The 17,987-nt window shown below is 37.0% G+C and overlaps 3 protein-coding genes across 3 annotated transcripts; 2 read left to right on the plus strand and 1 right to left on the minus strand.

The window, feature by feature from the left end:
- Window positions 1-450: 450 nt before the first annotated feature.
- LOC126654063 (uncharacterized) lies at window positions 451-5,387 on the minus strand. Its single transcript, XM_050348105.2, has 2 exons — window positions 5,173-5,387; window positions 451-1,242 (listed from the first exon to the last, which is right to left on the minus strand). Exon 2 carries the CDS (start codon window positions 1,219-1,221, stop codon window positions 748-750), a length of 474 nt encoding a protein of 157 aa, XP_050204062.1. The 5' UTR covers window positions 1,222-1,242; window positions 5,173-5,387; the 3' UTR covers window positions 451-747.
- Window positions 5,388-13,199: 7,812 nt separating this feature from the next.
- Window positions 13,200-14,236, plus strand: LOC126687646 (uncharacterized). The gene is made up of 4 exons (XM_050382203.1): window positions 13,200-13,302; window positions 13,510-13,729; window positions 13,823-13,955; window positions 14,036-14,236. The coding sequence occupies exons 1-4, from the start codon at window positions 13,200-13,202 to the stop codon at window positions 14,234-14,236; spliced, it is 657 nt and encodes a 218-aa protein (XP_050238160.1).
- A 14-nt stretch (window positions 14,237-14,250) lies between these two features.
- On the plus strand, window positions 14,251-15,306 carry LOC126687647 (uncharacterized). Its single transcript, XM_050382204.1, has 3 exons — window positions 14,251-14,334; window positions 14,413-14,517; window positions 14,848-15,306. The coding sequence occupies exons 1-3, from the start codon at window positions 14,251-14,253 to the stop codon at window positions 15,304-15,306; spliced, it is 648 nt and encodes a 215-aa protein (XP_050238161.1).
- The last annotated feature ends 2,681 nt before the right edge of the window (window positions 15,307-17,987 follow it).

Consider the following 17,987-nt stretch of genomic DNA (forward strand, 5'->3'; position numbering starts at 1 on the left):
TCTGATTTAATATTTATAGCTATTAGAATCTTCATACATGTATAACTTTTCGGTAATGAACTAATTTATTACTCATTTTGTTTTAAAATAATTGTCGCTTTAGGAAAATATTTTTGTTTCATAATACTTGTCATTTTAGAATAACAAGAGAGCATTTATTGCTATTTTTCCATATATATCCGTCATTCATTCATTGAAAGAATACAAATACAGAGTTATAATAATTAATATTAACAAGTTTCAAGATAGATTACTTTAGTAAAAATATTTATAAATTTAGACATATTTATTACTTATTTAATTTAAAAATTGCTAGAGCTACAATTATTCAAAACAGAGGGAGTATTTATTAAGTGATTTAATTATACTTGTGCATTGAATTATCTTAAACGGCGTGCATATACAGTTTTATCAATTTAAGCATAGAGAAGAAAATGTGAGTTTGCAAACTCATACAAATAATTGGTTTTTATTTTGATTTTTAAAAAAACTTCATGGCTTCGTATTCCAACATTAGAACACTGTTTGACTGATTATTTTCAAGTACATTGGAATCTTATTCTGTAAACTCAGTTCTATAGTTATGCTTTAACATTTCTTCACATACTCAAGCCTATTTCCCATAAGAGTGATAATCTTCAACTTAGTAAATAAGAACTTTGAAAAGCTAATAAAGGTCAAGCAAGGCTTCATTTTCATTTTTCTTTGACTGGTAATTGTGTTCTGATCTACATATATCCAATAAAATTAATGGGGATCTCCGCCACAGCCGTGATTTTCCTTCTCGACCAGCTGTCTCTGCTTCTCAACAAGTTTCTCAATAGCCGATTCCACAGCATCTCTACCGCCGATAATCAACCGAGTCACAAGCCCTGGATCCTTTTCATAGCGTGCATTTTCAAATTCTTTCCTCGCATTCTCTCTCAACACATCTCGCCACAAAACACCTCGTGAATCAATCCACAAGAAGAATCGTGATGCCCGCAATATATCTCGATAAAGATGCAGCGCCTCTCGCCGAGTACTGACTAATCTCTGCTCATTCAACAACTCTTCCTCTTCATTATCGAGTGATTTCTCCTTCTTCACATGTCTATCTAATATTTCATCCACCGTGTCTGGACCTTCGTGGAGAAAACGCTGGTTCCAGACGACACCTCTCCGATTAAAAAGATTTACAAGAGATGGTATAATTTGGAATTTCAGCAGCCTGGGATTCATAGTTTTTGTTCAACGTTTGGCCTGCAGAAAAAGGCGGTTGGGCAATTAAAGAAAATAAACAATTACAGAAGCTTATTGATTAATGTCACACGTTTTTTAATTTTTAGAAATAGCAAAGGCATGACTGTCACATATATGATTAATACATGAACCAAAAGATATGATCCTTCGTGAATATAATACTATTGTCTCATTCGCTATAAACTAAAATTAGATAAATATATCGGATGTATAGAAAAGAACTGAAAATATGAAAAAGAAATCTAAGACATCAAAGATAAGATGATCAAGTTTTAACGTTGTTTTTACTTCTTGAATATTATTTGTTATTGACTCTTAACTTGATCCTCTACGTAAATTTCTTTTTCGGTCACAAGTAATCAAACGACAATTCTATATCTTTTACAAATATTAGTACACAGAGTGGAAATTGCATCTCAACATAGCAATTCTTGCACCAAAAGGATGTAATGGCCATAATACAATTTCACTTTGAAGGATTAAAAAGCAGAGTTCAAAAAGAGGGAAATGAAAATATGATTAACAAAAATAACAAACTGAGATTGGGGCTTTAATCTTTAAATTGCTTTGCCATTGTTTTCTTTTATTTGGTGGCTTAATCCATTCATTGAGTGGATAATAATATCGTTTGCTGGCTCTCATTCCAAATGGTACAAGTACTGAAGAAAAGTCACTACTTTAAAGAACAACCTCGAGAACCTATAAAGCCAAATCAATGATGTGGAGAAGAGTTTCTCTTTAAGTTTTTGTTTTGAACATTAATTTTCTTTTGATAACAATTTTTAAAACTAAAGCAGGCCTCAATTTTATCTATTAAAATTCTAAAGCTTAACTTGCTAACCAAGTTTGGAGTACAATCACATTATTATATATAAGTACATACCCGTACCGTCTCCTTCTCAATCTATAGCATAAGAACCCGCTTGTCAAAACTAATTTCTTTTATCTAACTCGGCAATTTGGCAATCTCTCAACTAGAGACTATAATGGACAATTACCGTGTTCGGAAGCAACATACTGTGCTTTTATTACTAATGTAATAAGCACCATATTCAAAATTAAAAAAAAAATATTTTTAGCTCACTTAAAGAAATTAAAGGGAAAAAAAAGCAGAGCAAGTATAAAAGAAAGCAATCAATTCATGATGATGATGATCTTAAGCATCTATATTCTATTATGATGTACATAATCAGCCAACTAAAAAGTTGTGTTTCAACATACACTACACATAATCCAAGATGCACATGGAGAGTGAAAAGTTAGTATGCTCATGAAGTAAATCACATATAATTTAATGCTATATTCTGAAATTACTATGCATGTAATCAAATAGATTGGATTTGAACATTATGGAGAATAAGAAAGAACTGAAAACAACAACTCCTAACTCTTTTACTATAATTTATAAGATTAAAAAACAGAGAATCGGCACATTAACGATACATTCAAGTTGTGGAATATATTGCTAGGACATCTCAAGCACTAGACAAATGCAAAATCCATCCCCAAATATTGATAAAGTGCGAGTACAGATGCTTTAGAATGTTCGTAGTTGCATGTGATTTGAATTCAAGAAACAGCAGAAACAGTAAAGATAAAGAGAAATAAAGGAAAAGGTAATGTTCATAAATAAACAAGAAAAACATACACAATTTGGACAGATAGAGAGAGAAGCTCGAAGTGGGTCATCTTTGAATCATTGAATGGGTGGATTAAGAATTTGGCAGCCCAAAGAAAAAGCATAAAGAATCAGATTTAGCACAACAAACTAAGCATTGTTTTTTATTTTTGCTGTATGGAGAAGAGAGCTTGGAATTCTAAAGTGAGAAGATCTTAGAATGGCATAAAGCAAGCGTTTGTTTCTTTTGGGGGCTGTTCTATTCCCTCTTATTTTATTCTTTAAACCCCTACTGTAGCAATCCACTACTACTCCTACGTGGACCCGCATGGCTTCTGTCTGCCATGTCACTCCCTCTAAAAGAACAAAACCTCTCTTTTCTTAGTACCAAAGCAATGCTAATTTACTAGTATGCCCTAACATGAACATCTGCAATATATAACCGCCAACATAATCCGGTTATTCCAAGAAAGCGCCAAATGGGACCCGAACGTAATAAAAAAAAACATGGCATCCATATCAGCTAAGCTGAGCAGAAATAGGACAGACTATTGGCTAAAAAAGAGCATTAATCCCCAGGGAATATCCATGTAAGCACTCACGGTCGGGTGATGTGGCATGACAACTAAGAGTCCGAGAGACTGGTAGTCCTGTTTCAATACACAAAAGCAGAACAAATGATAGAGATGTAGGGGAACAAATGAGAAAAGATACTTGGCTTCTCAAGGGTAATGTTTGTTCCTACCCCTTTATTCATCCATCTCAGATTCTTCTACAACTCCTTAATATGCTCGTAGAATGCAAGTTTATTATTTTGGTGAATCTAAATTTCCTCTGGGTATTTTGGGGCCCTCCCTGCTTTTTTGCTTTACCAAATCCAATAAGGGATAAATAACAGCCTTATATCTACAGGAATGGAACATAAGGATACAAGGATCACAATCTCATCCCTGCTTATTCTCTTATCACTCTAAACCAAAAAACAAAAGACACTTCTGCTAGTCTTACATCTACCAGAGCAAAAACAATGGTTTTTCGTGCTCATAGAGTGATAGTCCTTTTTATATGTATCGGGTTCTTAGCAGTTCAAGCTCAGCCAAATACAGCTTATGGCTTAACAAGCATAAACCTGGCCATCAGACAAAGCAAACATGATCCAGGAACATTGTCATCCAGTCGGAATATACGTGTGCTTAAGGATGTCACCATGCAGAGCATGAACACAGAGAAGAAGAAATCAGCACATTTAAACAAGGCAATTGATCCAAATCAATCGAGCAAAAGAAGAGTAAGAAAAGGATCGGATCCTATTCATAATAGGTCTTGATAAAATCAAGTTTCTCTCATCAACTAGAGACGACAAAAACAAGTAAGTTAACAACATTTCATGAAAGAACTAGCTCCTAGCAACTCCCAGAGTAGACGATGGTGATTGTATTCAATTATGAAAGAACTCTTTTGAGGGTTGGCTGATTGATATAACTTTTTCTATTTTTCCCTATCCGTTTCACTCTAAAGAGAAGTGTATATTAAACATAATTACTTGAGGACAGCCCTTCAAAGCAGTTGCAAACCAGTATCATTTCTGTGCTACAATTTGGGATCATTATAAATTATTAAAGAAGAACACAATAGAGAAGATGGCATGGGCTCCAACGGATATACAGTTTTTTTTAGCTTCTTTTTTTTCCGCATTAGAATATTTCTTTCGAGAAGAAATTTGCATATGTTTGCCTTAGTAATATGGTTTATTTCTGATTATAGTGAAATTCTTTTGTATTTCTCATTCACTAACAAAGTTATATTGATGTAAAGATCCTATGATTACACTTCAATCTTTTGCGTTGAGCGCCATAATTTCCAATTAAAACATGCATAACCATAACAACCCTTATAGTACTGCACCAGAGGTAACTCACACAAGTTTCGGGGAGATTATAGCATCACAAGTAAAACTGCGAAATGTCTATGTACTAAACTACTAATGACGAAAAGAAGTCGGATTGTTAAAACTCCAAGCCCGGAGTCCTTTAAATCTAAACAAAGTTAGGACCAACTTTATGTCATACGATGCGTATTCGACTCCCAATTTCACATACTATTACATGAACTAAGAGAAGCTAAAGGGTGATTCTTTCACAAGGCATTCTTCATTCCAATGAATTAACATAAATGAATAATTTTTAGACTTGCTCAACCTTATTCAAATTCTACTATTAACTGCATAATCTAAACAAAGTTAGGAAATTAAATGTTATATAAAAGAGAAAATCAACAGTTAATAAAGAGATTAGTGAAAAACAATTTCATACCCATTCAATCGGAAATGCTGAAAACCAATATTCAGCATCAAATTCAGCACACCCTTCATTCACCGGCAACACATAATATGATGTTGAACTGAACCTACCCAACCGTAAAAGCTGCCGCTTCCAAGGCCCACTGCTTAAAAGAGAAACTCCAAAAAAATAAGGGCACGTTTGATTGCCTCATTTTGAGATGAAAATAAAAAATACAGAGAGAGTCTTAGGTAGACTAAGTCTACCACGATATCCGTGAACTAACCTATCACATTATGACACGTCATTAAAATAGTGGCACTATTGTAATTTTCTTTATTATTTATTTACACTTTTGAATAGCAATATTACGATAATGCCATTATTTTAATGACGTGTCATAATATGATAGGTTTAGTTCACAGATGACGTGGTGAACTGAGTCTACCTAAAAGTTTCTCCAAAAATACAATCCAAATTTTACAATCATTTTTAATTTGATCCAATTATGATAATAAAATGATTTTCTTAAAAAAAAACGTTATTATTTTTTTGGTCAAACACTCAAAAAAATACTAAACATTTACAATTTTTATCAGTTATGCTCAAATCTTTCAAAATTTATAAATATAACCTGTTTTGACAAATTATATTTCTTTTATAATCAAATTCGAATCAAACCGATTTTCTTGCTAGCATGACAACCATGAATATAAAATTTAATCACAATAAAATATCAAATATTTGCGTCTTGTGTAATAATAAAAGGTTTAATTATAATAAAAAAAACAAATTGATTCAAAAATGGCTTCAAAAGGAACATAAAACGGATTATATTATCAAATATTAAATTTTTTGTCATAACTGACAAAAATCATAAAAATTTAATATTTTTTGAGAGTTTGACCTATTTTCTATATATAATTGTTACTTTTATTTTATTTTTATATGGTACCTTTTTTGGATAACGGTGAGAAAAAATTGAAGCATTCAATAACAATTTTTAAATGAAAACGATGGGATGATGAGCAACAGATCCATTTAAAACAATTTAAAGAACTAAATTGGCTTATAGCCGTAGTTCAAGGGATTTAATTATATTGTCCCAAATATTCCATAAACATTTATAAAATTGTTATATGGGTATTTGGTTTAGCTTCCCAGTGGATTTTTTAACTTTTGTTTTTTGAAAAACTCTTACAAAGCTTTTGGAGAGATTTTTTTAAGAAATTTTTGGAGCTTTTTAAACCCCCAACAACTGCTATTTAAAAAACTCCACTTTGAACCTTTTGGCAACAGCTAATAGCTGTTTTAATATTTTTAATTATTTAAGCAAAAATTACGGTCATTTTATATGGTACCTTTTGAAACAAAAATTAAGTTATTTACGGTCATTTTATATATAAACAGTAACAGCTAATCAAATCTCACCAAACACGTATGGTCTATCGACTATCAGCTACCATCCAATAGCTAACAGCTATCAACAACAGTTACAAGAAACAGACGAACCAAACAGGTTCATAAGTTTGAAAAATCAAACGAACCCAACTTTTGAAAAGTTTATAGGTCATTTGATGAGTTTGTAAAAGAGTGTGCAAAAATTAAAACTTAATTACTCTAACCCCTCTTTCCTCTCTCTAATATGTCAAAATTTACACTTTCTTTCTCTTTTTTTTTTGGAAAATCAGATGATACAATTATTTACTTTTATTTTTGTCAATATTGTAGTTTTTCCGTCTATTTGTGTTATTAGTCAATTAAATCAAATAATAGCAAACATTCACTAATATATCATACATCACGAACTTTTACACACTTCACATATACCCTTTATTTAGTTGAGGCCAAAATCATACCAAGGCTACCCGACTTTTATTCAGGAAGTCCTTATTTCAAAAAAGTTATTTTTCGGGTACCTTTACTAGCTTTTTCACAATTTTGATTCCTTTATCGGGACAAAATGAAGAGAATGCACTTTCTATTAATGAGAGTTTAAAAGAAAATTATCTTGATTTTTTAACTTTTTAATCCTCATAAATAATGCATAAAATACACGTAAATGTAAGTACCTCTAACTATATCTGGCTATCATCTTTCTCAAAATCTCTTGATTTTGGATTTGCACACATCATGCATTTTTCCAAATTTGCAATACATATTTAAATGATATACGTCATTTTCAAAAGCCACAATGACCGGAGCGGGATTCGGGGGCCGCTCGTCCAAACCTTTGGCTGACTTCTCGATCTGGTTTGAAAAATGGAGTCGCCACCTAGTTTAACTAGGAAATGCATTTTGACCGACTATGTAACCTTACTCGCTAATAGGTAAGATTACCATGTATCAGACTAAAGACTAGGGTTCGTGGACCTCCCCGAGACTCTTATGTTTAGCTTATCTATTACCGGCTTTATTTACTGAACATATTCGTTTTATTCTCATCTAAACAGTATATGCAGTTCATGGGATATGGAAGCTGTAAATAAACATGTATGAAAGCAGTAAACGCGTTTGACGCGCATATGACTCGATCTGGACTGACATTTGAGGCAAGTATGTAATACCCCGCATCATCGTGACAAAATGTTCGACGTGTTATATAAGATTAATCAATGTTTTAGCGAATAATAAATAGAATTGACACTCCAAGAATGTGGAATTAATCAAACGGCTAATGGTAGAAAAACACTACTATGAGCAGAGCGGGGTTTGGGGATTGCACGCCCATGCTTATGGCTGATTTCTGATCTGTAAAGGTTTGAAAAATGGAGTCGCCATCTAGCTGAGCTAGGAAATTCCATTTATACCGACGAGATAGATCTTTCTCGCTTATGGACGAGACCACCTTACATCGGACCAAACTAATGGGTTCATGGACACTACCGAATCTCTTGTACTTGGCTTATCGAATGTTTTTTTTATTTGCCTGACATATCCGGTTATCTCATCTGAACAATCAATGGCAGCCCGTAGGATATAGTACTGGAAATATAAACATGTTTGAAAGGGGTAAACAAGTAAGACGCGCATATGAATCAATCTGGACTAGCATGTGAGACATGTAGCATGTACTCTTAAACTATCATCTAATCCAGGTGGTTTCTATCATATAATAGACAAAGATGAGTCTTGACCATTTTTCATGCACAAAGCCTGAACTGGATGTCTAAGTGATGTTGATTTTATTAAGTCATCCTGAATGCCTATACAACCACCAATTACATTTGCATGGATATCCTATGATTTCTAAGTGATTTGCTGGACTTGCTGGATTTAACTAAGTTAACGAGATTAAGTTTATTAGCCTGTTAATATTGAATATGGAGATGTTTTGGAAAGTGATAAACATGGCAAGCATATAAAAAAGGCACGTGATATATATACAAGGTTAGAAATACTTTTAAACCTAAAAAACCCGGAGTGTTTGAAACTCGTCTTTTGTTTGGAAGTCTGTGTGATCAAAATCTTGATCGATCAGAAAACGATAGTTTTTTTTCTTGTCGATATGGATCCATTGGTTCAAATTGGGGTCGACTCCGAGTTCAAACAAACCAGGAATAGCTTCTTACAGTTGCTTTCCTTTGCGAGCTTGGGCTTCAAAGCTCGATTGACATGGCAACATAAATAAACAGCTTTGCAGCCCGATATAGATTAGTTACGGCCCATTAAAATACTGAATAATGTCCTACAATTAGTTTCAAAACCATGGCCTCAAATAGGGCCCATTTCCAAGCTAGAACGGGTCCAGAAACACAAAAGCAGTGCGATAACTATGAATCGAAGATCTAGAAGCGTCTGACGAAGAAGAATAACGATTCCATCGTAAGGTGATGGCGCCAAATATAGAGTCACTACTAAAAAACAACTAATTAGCGACGGAAATTAGCGACGGACTAAATTTCCGTCGCTAATTAGGAGTATTAGCGACGGATTCAGCGACAGACGCTGCATCCGTCGACAATATGGCAAAAAGACTGGCGGTAATGCTCCCGCCACTTTAGCGACGGCAACTTCTGTCGCTAACCCGTCGCTAAAGTGGCGGGAGCATGGCGGGAAGTTTTGGCGCCTATATTGGGGGCAAATTCGGCGACAGATGTTTAGATCCGTCGCCAATTTCGCCCCCAATTGAAACGCGCCGTTTCAATTGGTGAGGTATCCGTCGCTAAAATATAGCGACGGATATGTATATCCGTTGCTAACTCTCTAATTGAAACGGCGCGTTTCAATTGGGTCAGAGATTAACGACGGATCATATCCGTCGCTAATCTTCGACCTAATTAAAACGCGCTTCTCTTTTCCTCTTCCCCATTTCTGCCTACCCAATCTATTTTCTTTCTCCCCGCTGCCGCCGTCCGTCCGTTGCTCCCGCCACTCCGCCGTCCGTTGCTCCCGCCACTCCGCCGTCCGTTCGTTACTCTCGCCGTTCGTCTCGCAAACCACCGCACCACCGCATCTCCTTCCATTTCTCCTTCCCGCCAACCACCGCCTCTCCTCTCCTTCCTCCTTTGCTGTCAACCACCAGTGCCGTTCGCTGCACCACCGCGCTGCCGCCACCGCCATCGCCTGAGGTAAGTTGTTTTTTATTATTTGTTGGTTTTTATTTGTTTTTAATTAATTAAATTAATCACAAAAGATCCTTCCCGCAGCCATCGCTGCCCCCGCTGTTGCTGCCTCCGCTGCTGCCTCCGCTGCTGCCGCTGCTGCTGCCATATATTGTAAGTTTAAGTTTTTTTTTATTAATTAGTTATTTAATTAAATGTTAATTATTAATTATGTTATATTAGTTTTAGGGTTATTTGTTAGGTTAGATAGGAGTTTATAATTTGTTAGGTTAAATTAGATTAAAATTGTTAATTATTTTTGGTAATTAGTTGTTTAATTGTTTACTTAGTAATAATAAATTAGTTTGTTAATAATTTGTTTGATTATTGATTAATTAATTTAAATAGGTTAATTTGATAATTTTTGGTTAATTAATTAAACCCATAACTATGCAAATGTTATTTAGGTGAATTAATTATTGTAATAAGTTTAATGTGTTTTAGTTTAAATATAATTTTTCTAGTTAATAATAATATTTAATTAATGAAGTTTTTTTATATTGGTTTAGATTAACTTGTTATTCAAATGTTTAATTTGATTTTTTTGTTTAATTAGGTTAAATAATTGTTTAATTAGGTCACATAATTATCTTTAATTTTCGGTAATTGAATTAATTGTTATTTAGGACAATTAGATTTTCTTTTTTCCGTATAAATTTTCACCTAACTTGTTTGATGTAGATTGTGGTTTGTGGATTGTAATTTGCTAGCAGGACTTCCCTGAAAAATGGGTGATGCTCATTTTTAGGGGAAGTGCTGCCCAATTTTTTCAAGAAATTTAATATATTTATTGCGTGATAGGTGTGATATCCGTTAGTGTGTTGCAGCGGCTCGACATTCTTTATTGTTCTTTTATATCTGTTGCGGTTCTGCTCTACAACAAGTAAGTACCGTTATTATTTTTATTTTTATTTTCATTTATAATTAATTAGTTAATTTAGAAGCTATTTCAACCTAAATTGACCTCGATTTTATTCCCACCGAATAAAATTGTAAACCTAGCCGTAGATTTCCCGTCCCGCGTGTTCAAGAGATTGAACGACACGGGATTGTACAGTTTGTACAGTTCGCAAAATTGGTCCTCCCGTAACTCGATCACGAAAACCATATATGTGTAGTAGCGGTAGAAAAATATTTGGTTGTTTTCCAGCATTTGTTCTCCAGGTGGATGTATAGTATATGTTTTGTAACGCTTATTCCTCGCGGAATATATAATTAGCGTTACAACGCATATACTAAATATCGCACTTAAGGAGAACGGCGCCGGAAGGCTGCCGAATATTTTCTCCGTTGCGAGGCATATATCGTGTCCGAGTTAAGGGGCGCCAGTTTTGAGAATGAGATAGGTCCATACCTTTAAAGCAGTCAATTACATTGACTTTGCTATTTTCGAGCAAAACCCCCTCCTAATTATCCGTGCTACAGAAATGGAATCAGACCGAAGTTGGACGTATAGGCGGCTCCACGGCGGGTTGTTGTACCCAGGTTTTGACGAGCGCGTACAAGAGTATGTGAATTTCGCCTTACGTCATCCCGCGTGTATGAGTGGGGCTGAGATTAAATGTCCCTTTCCTAGGACAGGATGTAAAAATACGAGTTATCGGGATGTCGAAACAGTCAAGCTTCACATTTTGCAGAAAGGGTTTGTTAAAGATTATAAGTCTGGGTTTTTCATGGTGAGGGAAATGTTTTAAATCCCCGTCCTGTTGCACAGCTACCGGAGCATGACGTTGACATGGAATATGAGGGGGGTGACGAGTTCAGCTCAGTTCAGAGAATGGTTATAGATGCTGCCGGTCCTGAAGTAGTGTTCACGGAGGAGGAACCGAATAATGAAGCTAAACACTTTTATGATATGATGCGTGGAGTCGAAGAACCTGTATGCCCCCGTAATAGCAAACACTCTACCTTGTCTGCAGCTGCTAAAATGTTAGACATCAAATGTCGACATAGTGAGTCAGTAGCTTTAGTAGATGATGTGATCGAATTTATACAAGAGCTGCTCTTAGAGGACAACAAGATGCCAAAGAACTTTGCTGAAATAAAGAAGATAGTTAGAGGTCTTGGGTTGCCGGTTGAAGTTATCGATTGTTGTTTCCGCAACTGCATGATTTACTGGGGGTCAGACGCGGAGTTAACACGATGCAAAATTTGCGATCACGAACGGTGGCAACCGCCCCCTAAAGGAAATTCTGTGAAAAGACGAGTTAACGTCCCTTATAGGAAAATATTTATTTTCCTATAACCCCGAGACTGCAGAGGTTGTACGCTTCTATAGCCACCGCCAAGCATATGACGTGGCACGCAAAACACGAGATGGTTGATTGAAAGATGTGTCACTCGTCAGACTCTCCGGCGTGGAAACATTTCAGTGAATTGCATACAGAGTTTGCGGGAGAAATTCGAAACGTCAGACTAGGCCTGTTTACTGATGGGTTTCAACCATTTGGGGCCTTCGGGCAGAATTATTCATCATGGCCAGTAATTCTGACACCTTACAATCTCCCCCCAGGGATGTGTATGAAAGATGAGTTCATGTTTTTAACTGTTATTGTCCCTGGGCCTCGAAATCCTAAACACCAAATGGATATATTCCTGCAGCCATTAATAGCTGAGCTGAAGCAACTGTGGGAATTTGGAGTCCAGACATTCGACGTTCATAGGCGACAGAATTTTCAAATGAAAGCGGAACTGATGTGGACAATTAATGATTTTCCCACTTATTCCATGTTGTCTGGCTGGAGCACATATGGGAGACTGGCTTGCCCACACTGCATGGAAAATACGGATGCTTTCACGCTTAAAGGGAGTAGAAAACAGTCGTGATTTGATTGCCACAGAAAGTTCTTGCCTCATGGTCACGCGTACCATCGTAACACAACTCATTTCCGTAAAGGGAAAACCGTAAATCAAGAATTCGGACGGCCGAAAACCGGAGAAGAATTGCTGGCAGAGGTGGACAGTCTGGGTTTTATGAAGGGAACTCAATATGTCGATAACGAAAATAATGGAGTCTGCGTGAAAATGACTGCGTGAAGGGAACTCAATATGTCGATAATGAAAATGACTTTTATGGAGTTCTGACAGACATAATTGAGTTGGAGTATCCGGCGCTTCCAATGAAGACGACTGTCTTATTTAAATGCGAGTGGTTCGACCCAGCGCACAATTCTGGCACAATTTGTAACAAAAAATACAACATGGTGGATATTAATAACATAAAGAGATACAATAAGTATGAACCTTTCATCTTAGCCGAACAGGCCGATGAAGTTCATTACCTACCATATCCAAGTAAAAGAAGGGACAAATTAAATTGGTGGGCAGTTTGCAGAATAAAGGCACGATCAGAACTTGACATGCCCGAGGGGATTATCCCGGCCTTTCAAGATGAGATAGAAGAAAATCCTCTCATTGTTGCAACAGACGACGATCCGACATATTTAGCTGATCAAAATGGAGAAGCTGAAGAAGATGCATTGTTTATGCCTCCTGAATAAGAAACAGAAGATGAGTTCATCGCATCCTCATCAGACGAAGATGAAAGCGAAGAACTTTAGTAGTTTAGTAAATGTTTTGTATTAGATTTTTTGCAACTATAATCAATTTTAGAAGAAGATATAACGTTGAAATTATGTTTCTTAATTTTATTTAAGTGTATACTCGTTGAATTTAATATTTATTAGTTTTATGTTTCACGAAATATTTCTTAATTTATATAATGTGTTGGTTGGTTGTGGAACATGTAAAATTGACGTATGTACAGGTATGAGGGGTCGAGGTCGAGGCACTGGCTCAGGCCGTGGCACAGTCCGAGGACGCAGATGGGGAGACGACCCTGTTGTTGGCGATACCGACGTTGCTGAGGAGCAGCAACAGCTGAAGGCCGGAGGACCTGTTCAGCCTAGGCAGCAGCGTGAGCCTGGCGAGCCCCCGGCTATTCTGGACGACCAGGGCAGGGCGAGGGTTCACCCGGACCCTAGCAGGTTTGATTACTATTTAGTTTTAATGATATCATAATATGTAATTAATTTGTAATTAATTTGTATGTAAACTAATTTATGCTTATCAAATCACAGGACTTTGTTGCTGGACTCAGGGCCAGTTTCTCGTGCCATCAGAGAGATTTTTAGGAAATGCTGGTTCGAGACTGGCTATGCATGGCGCTTTCTGACTGCGGATCAGAGGGATTTCAATTTCCAGGAGTTCCAGGTAATTAAATTAAAGTTAATACATTTAAGTTTTGATTTTCGTGAAAAACTAACTCACATCATATGTTTTTACTGTTGCAGAAAGAATTCTGGTGGGATAGTTCGGTCTACAGCGACGAGCTCATCAGACAGGTCTTCATGACCCACGCAGCCACCCGCTACAAAGACAACGTCCATAAAATGAAGTCCAAAAAGGAGAAGCATAAATCTGTGGGCCAGGCAATATGGGATGCCTGGAATGCCTTCTGGGACACAGAGGCGGAGAGAAGAAGTCGGAGATAGCCCGGGCAAACCGGATGAGCGAGCCGGCGGGCGCCGGTACTGGACCGGTCCGTCATACCGGGGGATCCCGCTCTGCTCTTAAGCATATGGACGTGATGGTATGTTTCTAAATTCAGTAAGTAAAATAATGTATTTTCTTTATTTTCGTACTTATTTAATCATATTTTTTCTGATAGGCTAAGGAGCTCGGCCGGAAACCGAGTGCGACGGAGCTGTACACTCGCCTTCACTCCACGAAGGGTGAGAAGAAGCCTGTAGACAAGCGGGATCAGAACATGACTGTAAGTTCTTATAAATTCATAAATCTAGTAATTATGTTTAGGCTTTGGTGTTGAATATATATATTGTATTTGTTAAATATATTTGGATTAACTGTTTAAGTACATAAGTTGTGTAGACTTATCGTTTGTGTACTTAATTAGATTGAAAGTGTTTGTTGTTTGGGTTATATATTGTAATTTTCTTGCAGGATTTCCCTGAAAAATGGGTGATGCTCATATTATAAAAGAAATGCTGCCGAAATTTCGTTAAAAATTAGAATTACTTTTAATATGTTATGCTTTTTTATTTGTTATTAACCTGAACTGATATGGTTTTTAACTGTTTTATAGGACGCTATTGCTGAGAGGCTGGCTGCTGCGACTCAGTCGCCGAATGGAGAGGGTAGCTCGACGAGTCCAGCGGAGGTGGATGAGACCCAACTGTTTCTGGACATCGAGGGTGTCAATAAGAAGCACTGCGTGTACGGTTTAGGGTCCGCGAGTAGCAGGTATGCAGGCCCGAGTAGCAGCAGGGCACATCGAGGCAGCTCTTCTAGGTCGACACAGCTGGCGGACGAGGACATCGAGCGCCGTGTGCAGACAGGCATTCAGGAGGGCTTGCAAGAGGTTGAGCAGAGGCTAGCGGAGCAAAATCGTCAACAGCTGGCAGAGCAACGGCGTGAGCACCAAGCGACAATGGCCCAGCTTATCCGAGAGGAGATTGCAAGGATGATGCCTAATCTTCCTCCAGAGTTTCAGCCACAGGTTCCCGCTCCCCCACCAGACCGTGATGACACTACAGATTTGTAGTGTCATGTTAGATTAGGATTCTGAACTAATTATGTATTTTTTTCTTTTAGACGACGTTATATGTGTATTTTGATATTTATCTATATATTCAGTGTCAACTTTATATTAAATGTTATCCGTAAATGAATTTTAATTACTGTATTTAACGGATTTAAAACGACAGGGAAAAACTGCGAAAAATGGCAAAAATCTGCCGATAAACCATAAATTGGCGACATATTTCATATATTGGCGACAGATATATCCGTCGCCAAAGTGCCAAAATGGAGACAAATTTGTTAAGTTTGGCAACGGTTATATTCCGTCGCTAACGTTATGGATCTGGCGATGGATATATCTGTCGCCAAACTTGCCCATTCTGTCTCCAAATTGGCACGTTTGGCGACGAATATATCCGTCGCCAATATATGAAATCCTTCGCGAGTTGGTCTCAGCTTGAGACCATGTCGCGATGGTTTCGGGTAAATTTAGCGACGGGTTGTCCGTCGCTAAATTTGCCACGGAATACAATATTGGTCGCTAAGTTTGTTTGCGAACAATATTGTTGCGACTGACAAAGTCCGTCGCAACTCCGTCGCTAAGTGCTGTTAGCGACAGAATATAGGGCACTAGCGACGGATTAATCCGTCGCTAATGCCCTATTTTCTAGTAGTGAGTGGCGGCGGCGCCATGGAATAGTGGCTCCGGCACCACTGTTATTCGGCCGAAGGGGTTCGTCGTTTTGGCTCTATTTCCTGCAAAAACGCTTAAAGACGATTAAAACGCAAGGGGAAACGTACTGGAACATATTGGGATCAAAACCCAATGTTTAAAATCAAACTAAAAATCCTAAATATAAGTTTCTAAGTTGAATTCATGGAGATTATGGCAAAACAACTAAGAACGTAGCAAGCATGACAATCATGGCAATTTAAGGTACAAGCATGCATTCTAAGCATTAAGATTAAACAGTTTTAACATGTGATGATTAAAACATGTAAAAAATAGCCTAGGACATGTTTCTAAGATCAAGAGCATGGAAAATTATGGCTAGAACATAAATACAACAATTGGGATAATTTATGGCTAAACATATGATTTCAACTACAAATCTGATCAAATCTGACATGTGGGAATAATCAAAATCACATAAATCAACCTATAAGCATGTTTCCAAATCAATTTCATGGAAATCATATCAAAAGATTAAAAACATAGCAATTATGGCAAAAACATAGTTCGTGTTAAGAACACAGTCCGAGGCAATTTTACAGGAAAACAACCTAGCATGCAATCTAATAGATTAATTCTAGCAGTTCTAAATTACATGTGATAGAAGTGATGAAAGGATATTTTTGGTTCTTAGAAGTACCATTCTGAGTCATAGGCTCGTTTTTTGGTGATCCGGATGTGGAATCCAGCTTAGAATTGATGTGTAGTAGTGCGTTCTTGAATTATCAAAACGTTTCTAACTTGTTTCATTGACTAGTGGATGTGTGTGTGTGTAAGGAGGGTTCGGCCAACACTCCATTTTCTCGGGTTTGGTTTTTGATTCTTATGCTTCCGGTTCGACTGTTGGCTAGGCTGTCCTAGGGTTCTATTTATAGTGATTACAGGTAGATTACGGTTAGTTAGAGTCTAGGTTATGTTATGAGTCTGTTAGTTAGAGTTGTAAATGTACAAGAATAGTAAAAGTATGTGAAGTGATAGAGTTTTAGGATTTAGAATTAGCTTTTACATTTATTATTAGGATTAATTAATTAATTTTCGTATTACATCGAACAGGCTAGGTAAAAGAGGGTTAAAAACATGTTTTGGTGCCCGAAAGTATCACAAATGATTTTTGGGACCCTAAAGGTTTGGATATGGTCAATTTAATTTGTCAAACTTGAAAATTGGCCCATAAACTTCTAAGATATTACAATTAGTCAAATTTCTTAGACTTATATCACAATCTCTTTAGTTTTTCTAAGCTATTTGCGGCTAATTACGTTTCAATCCTTAAAGTTTGTACTATGCACGGATCTAACCTACTTGAATCCAATTAAGCGGATCACAAGCTCGTCACCCGGACAAATTTTGCTGGAAACCATCATTGGACACTTCAGTTCCTTATCACTGTTTACCTCTCTAGAGAATAGGTGTCTACAGTTCCCCCCATCTTTGATAGGAATTGACTAAGTAGATCAATTCTTGTCAAAGAAGAAACTCACCGTTCGACAAGCAATAAGGATATTGTCCACTACTAGAGGTAGTCACTCGCCGGTGGTTTCCCAGTTGTGGTGCATGACTCTGACTTCATGCCCCATAGTTCTGGTTTGCTCTCTGCCTATCCGAGAGTATTACCTCTCATATGTCCTGAAGGTCATTTGTTGGGTTCAGATTCCCGTTGTGTGCTCCATGGAATTGAGTTGTAAACTCACAGCGGTCCTAAGAGTGATCCAATGGCTTGGACCCCTGGTCATTATCATGTCCGATTTTTCTTAGGTTTGCAGAAGGGACATCATCCCCTTGGCCGTCCCAAGAGCAACCCTATTGTGTAGGTGCCCAGTAATTATCCTGTTTGGTGCCTCTTCGATTTGTAGAGGGAACGACATCCCCTTGGCCGTCCTAAGGGCCATCCTATTGCATGGATGCCCAAATTTCGTAGTTATTCCAAATTTATCAAAAATGTCTGAAGTTTATGAATTACTGCAGACAAT

The sequence above is a fragment of the Mercurialis annua genome, linkage group LG6 (genome assembly GCF_937616625.2).
Source record: "Mercurialis annua linkage group LG6, ddMerAnnu1.2, whole genome shotgun sequence".
NCBI classification, from domain to species: domain Eukaryota; kingdom Viridiplantae; phylum Streptophyta; class Magnoliopsida; order Malpighiales; family Euphorbiaceae; genus Mercurialis; species Mercurialis annua.

Excerpts from the sequence above, each read along its gene's own strand:
- LOC126687646 (XM_050382203.1), top strand. The coding sequence starts at position 13,200 with ATGGAGAAGCTGAAGAAGATGCATTGTTTATGCCTCCTGAATAAGAAA. Across the intron at positions 13,303-13,509 it reads GATGAAAGCGAAGAACTTTA|GTATGAGGGGTCGAGGTCGA; the intron begins GTAGTTTAGTAA and ends ACGTATGTACAG. Across the intron at positions 13,730-13,822 it reads GTTCACCCGGACCCTAGCAG|GACTTTGTTGCTGGACTCAG; the intron begins GTTTGATTACTA and ends ATCAAATCACAG.
- LOC126687647 (XM_050382204.1), top strand. The coding sequence starts at position 14,251 with ATGAGCGAGCCGGCGGGCGCCGGTACTGGACCGGTCCGTCATACCGGG. Across the intron at positions 14,335-14,412 it reads TTAAGCATATGGACGTGATG|GCTAAGGAGCTCGGCCGGAA; the intron begins GTATGTTTCTAA and ends TTTTTCTGATAG. Across the intron at positions 14,518-14,847 it reads AGCGGGATCAGAACATGACT|GACGCTATTGCTGAGAGGCT; the intron begins GTAAGTTCTTAT and ends ACTGTTTTATAG.
- LOC126654063 (XM_050348105.2), bottom strand. The coding sequence starts at position 1,221 with ATGAATCCCAGGCTGCTGAAATTCCAAATTATACCATCTCTTGTAAAT.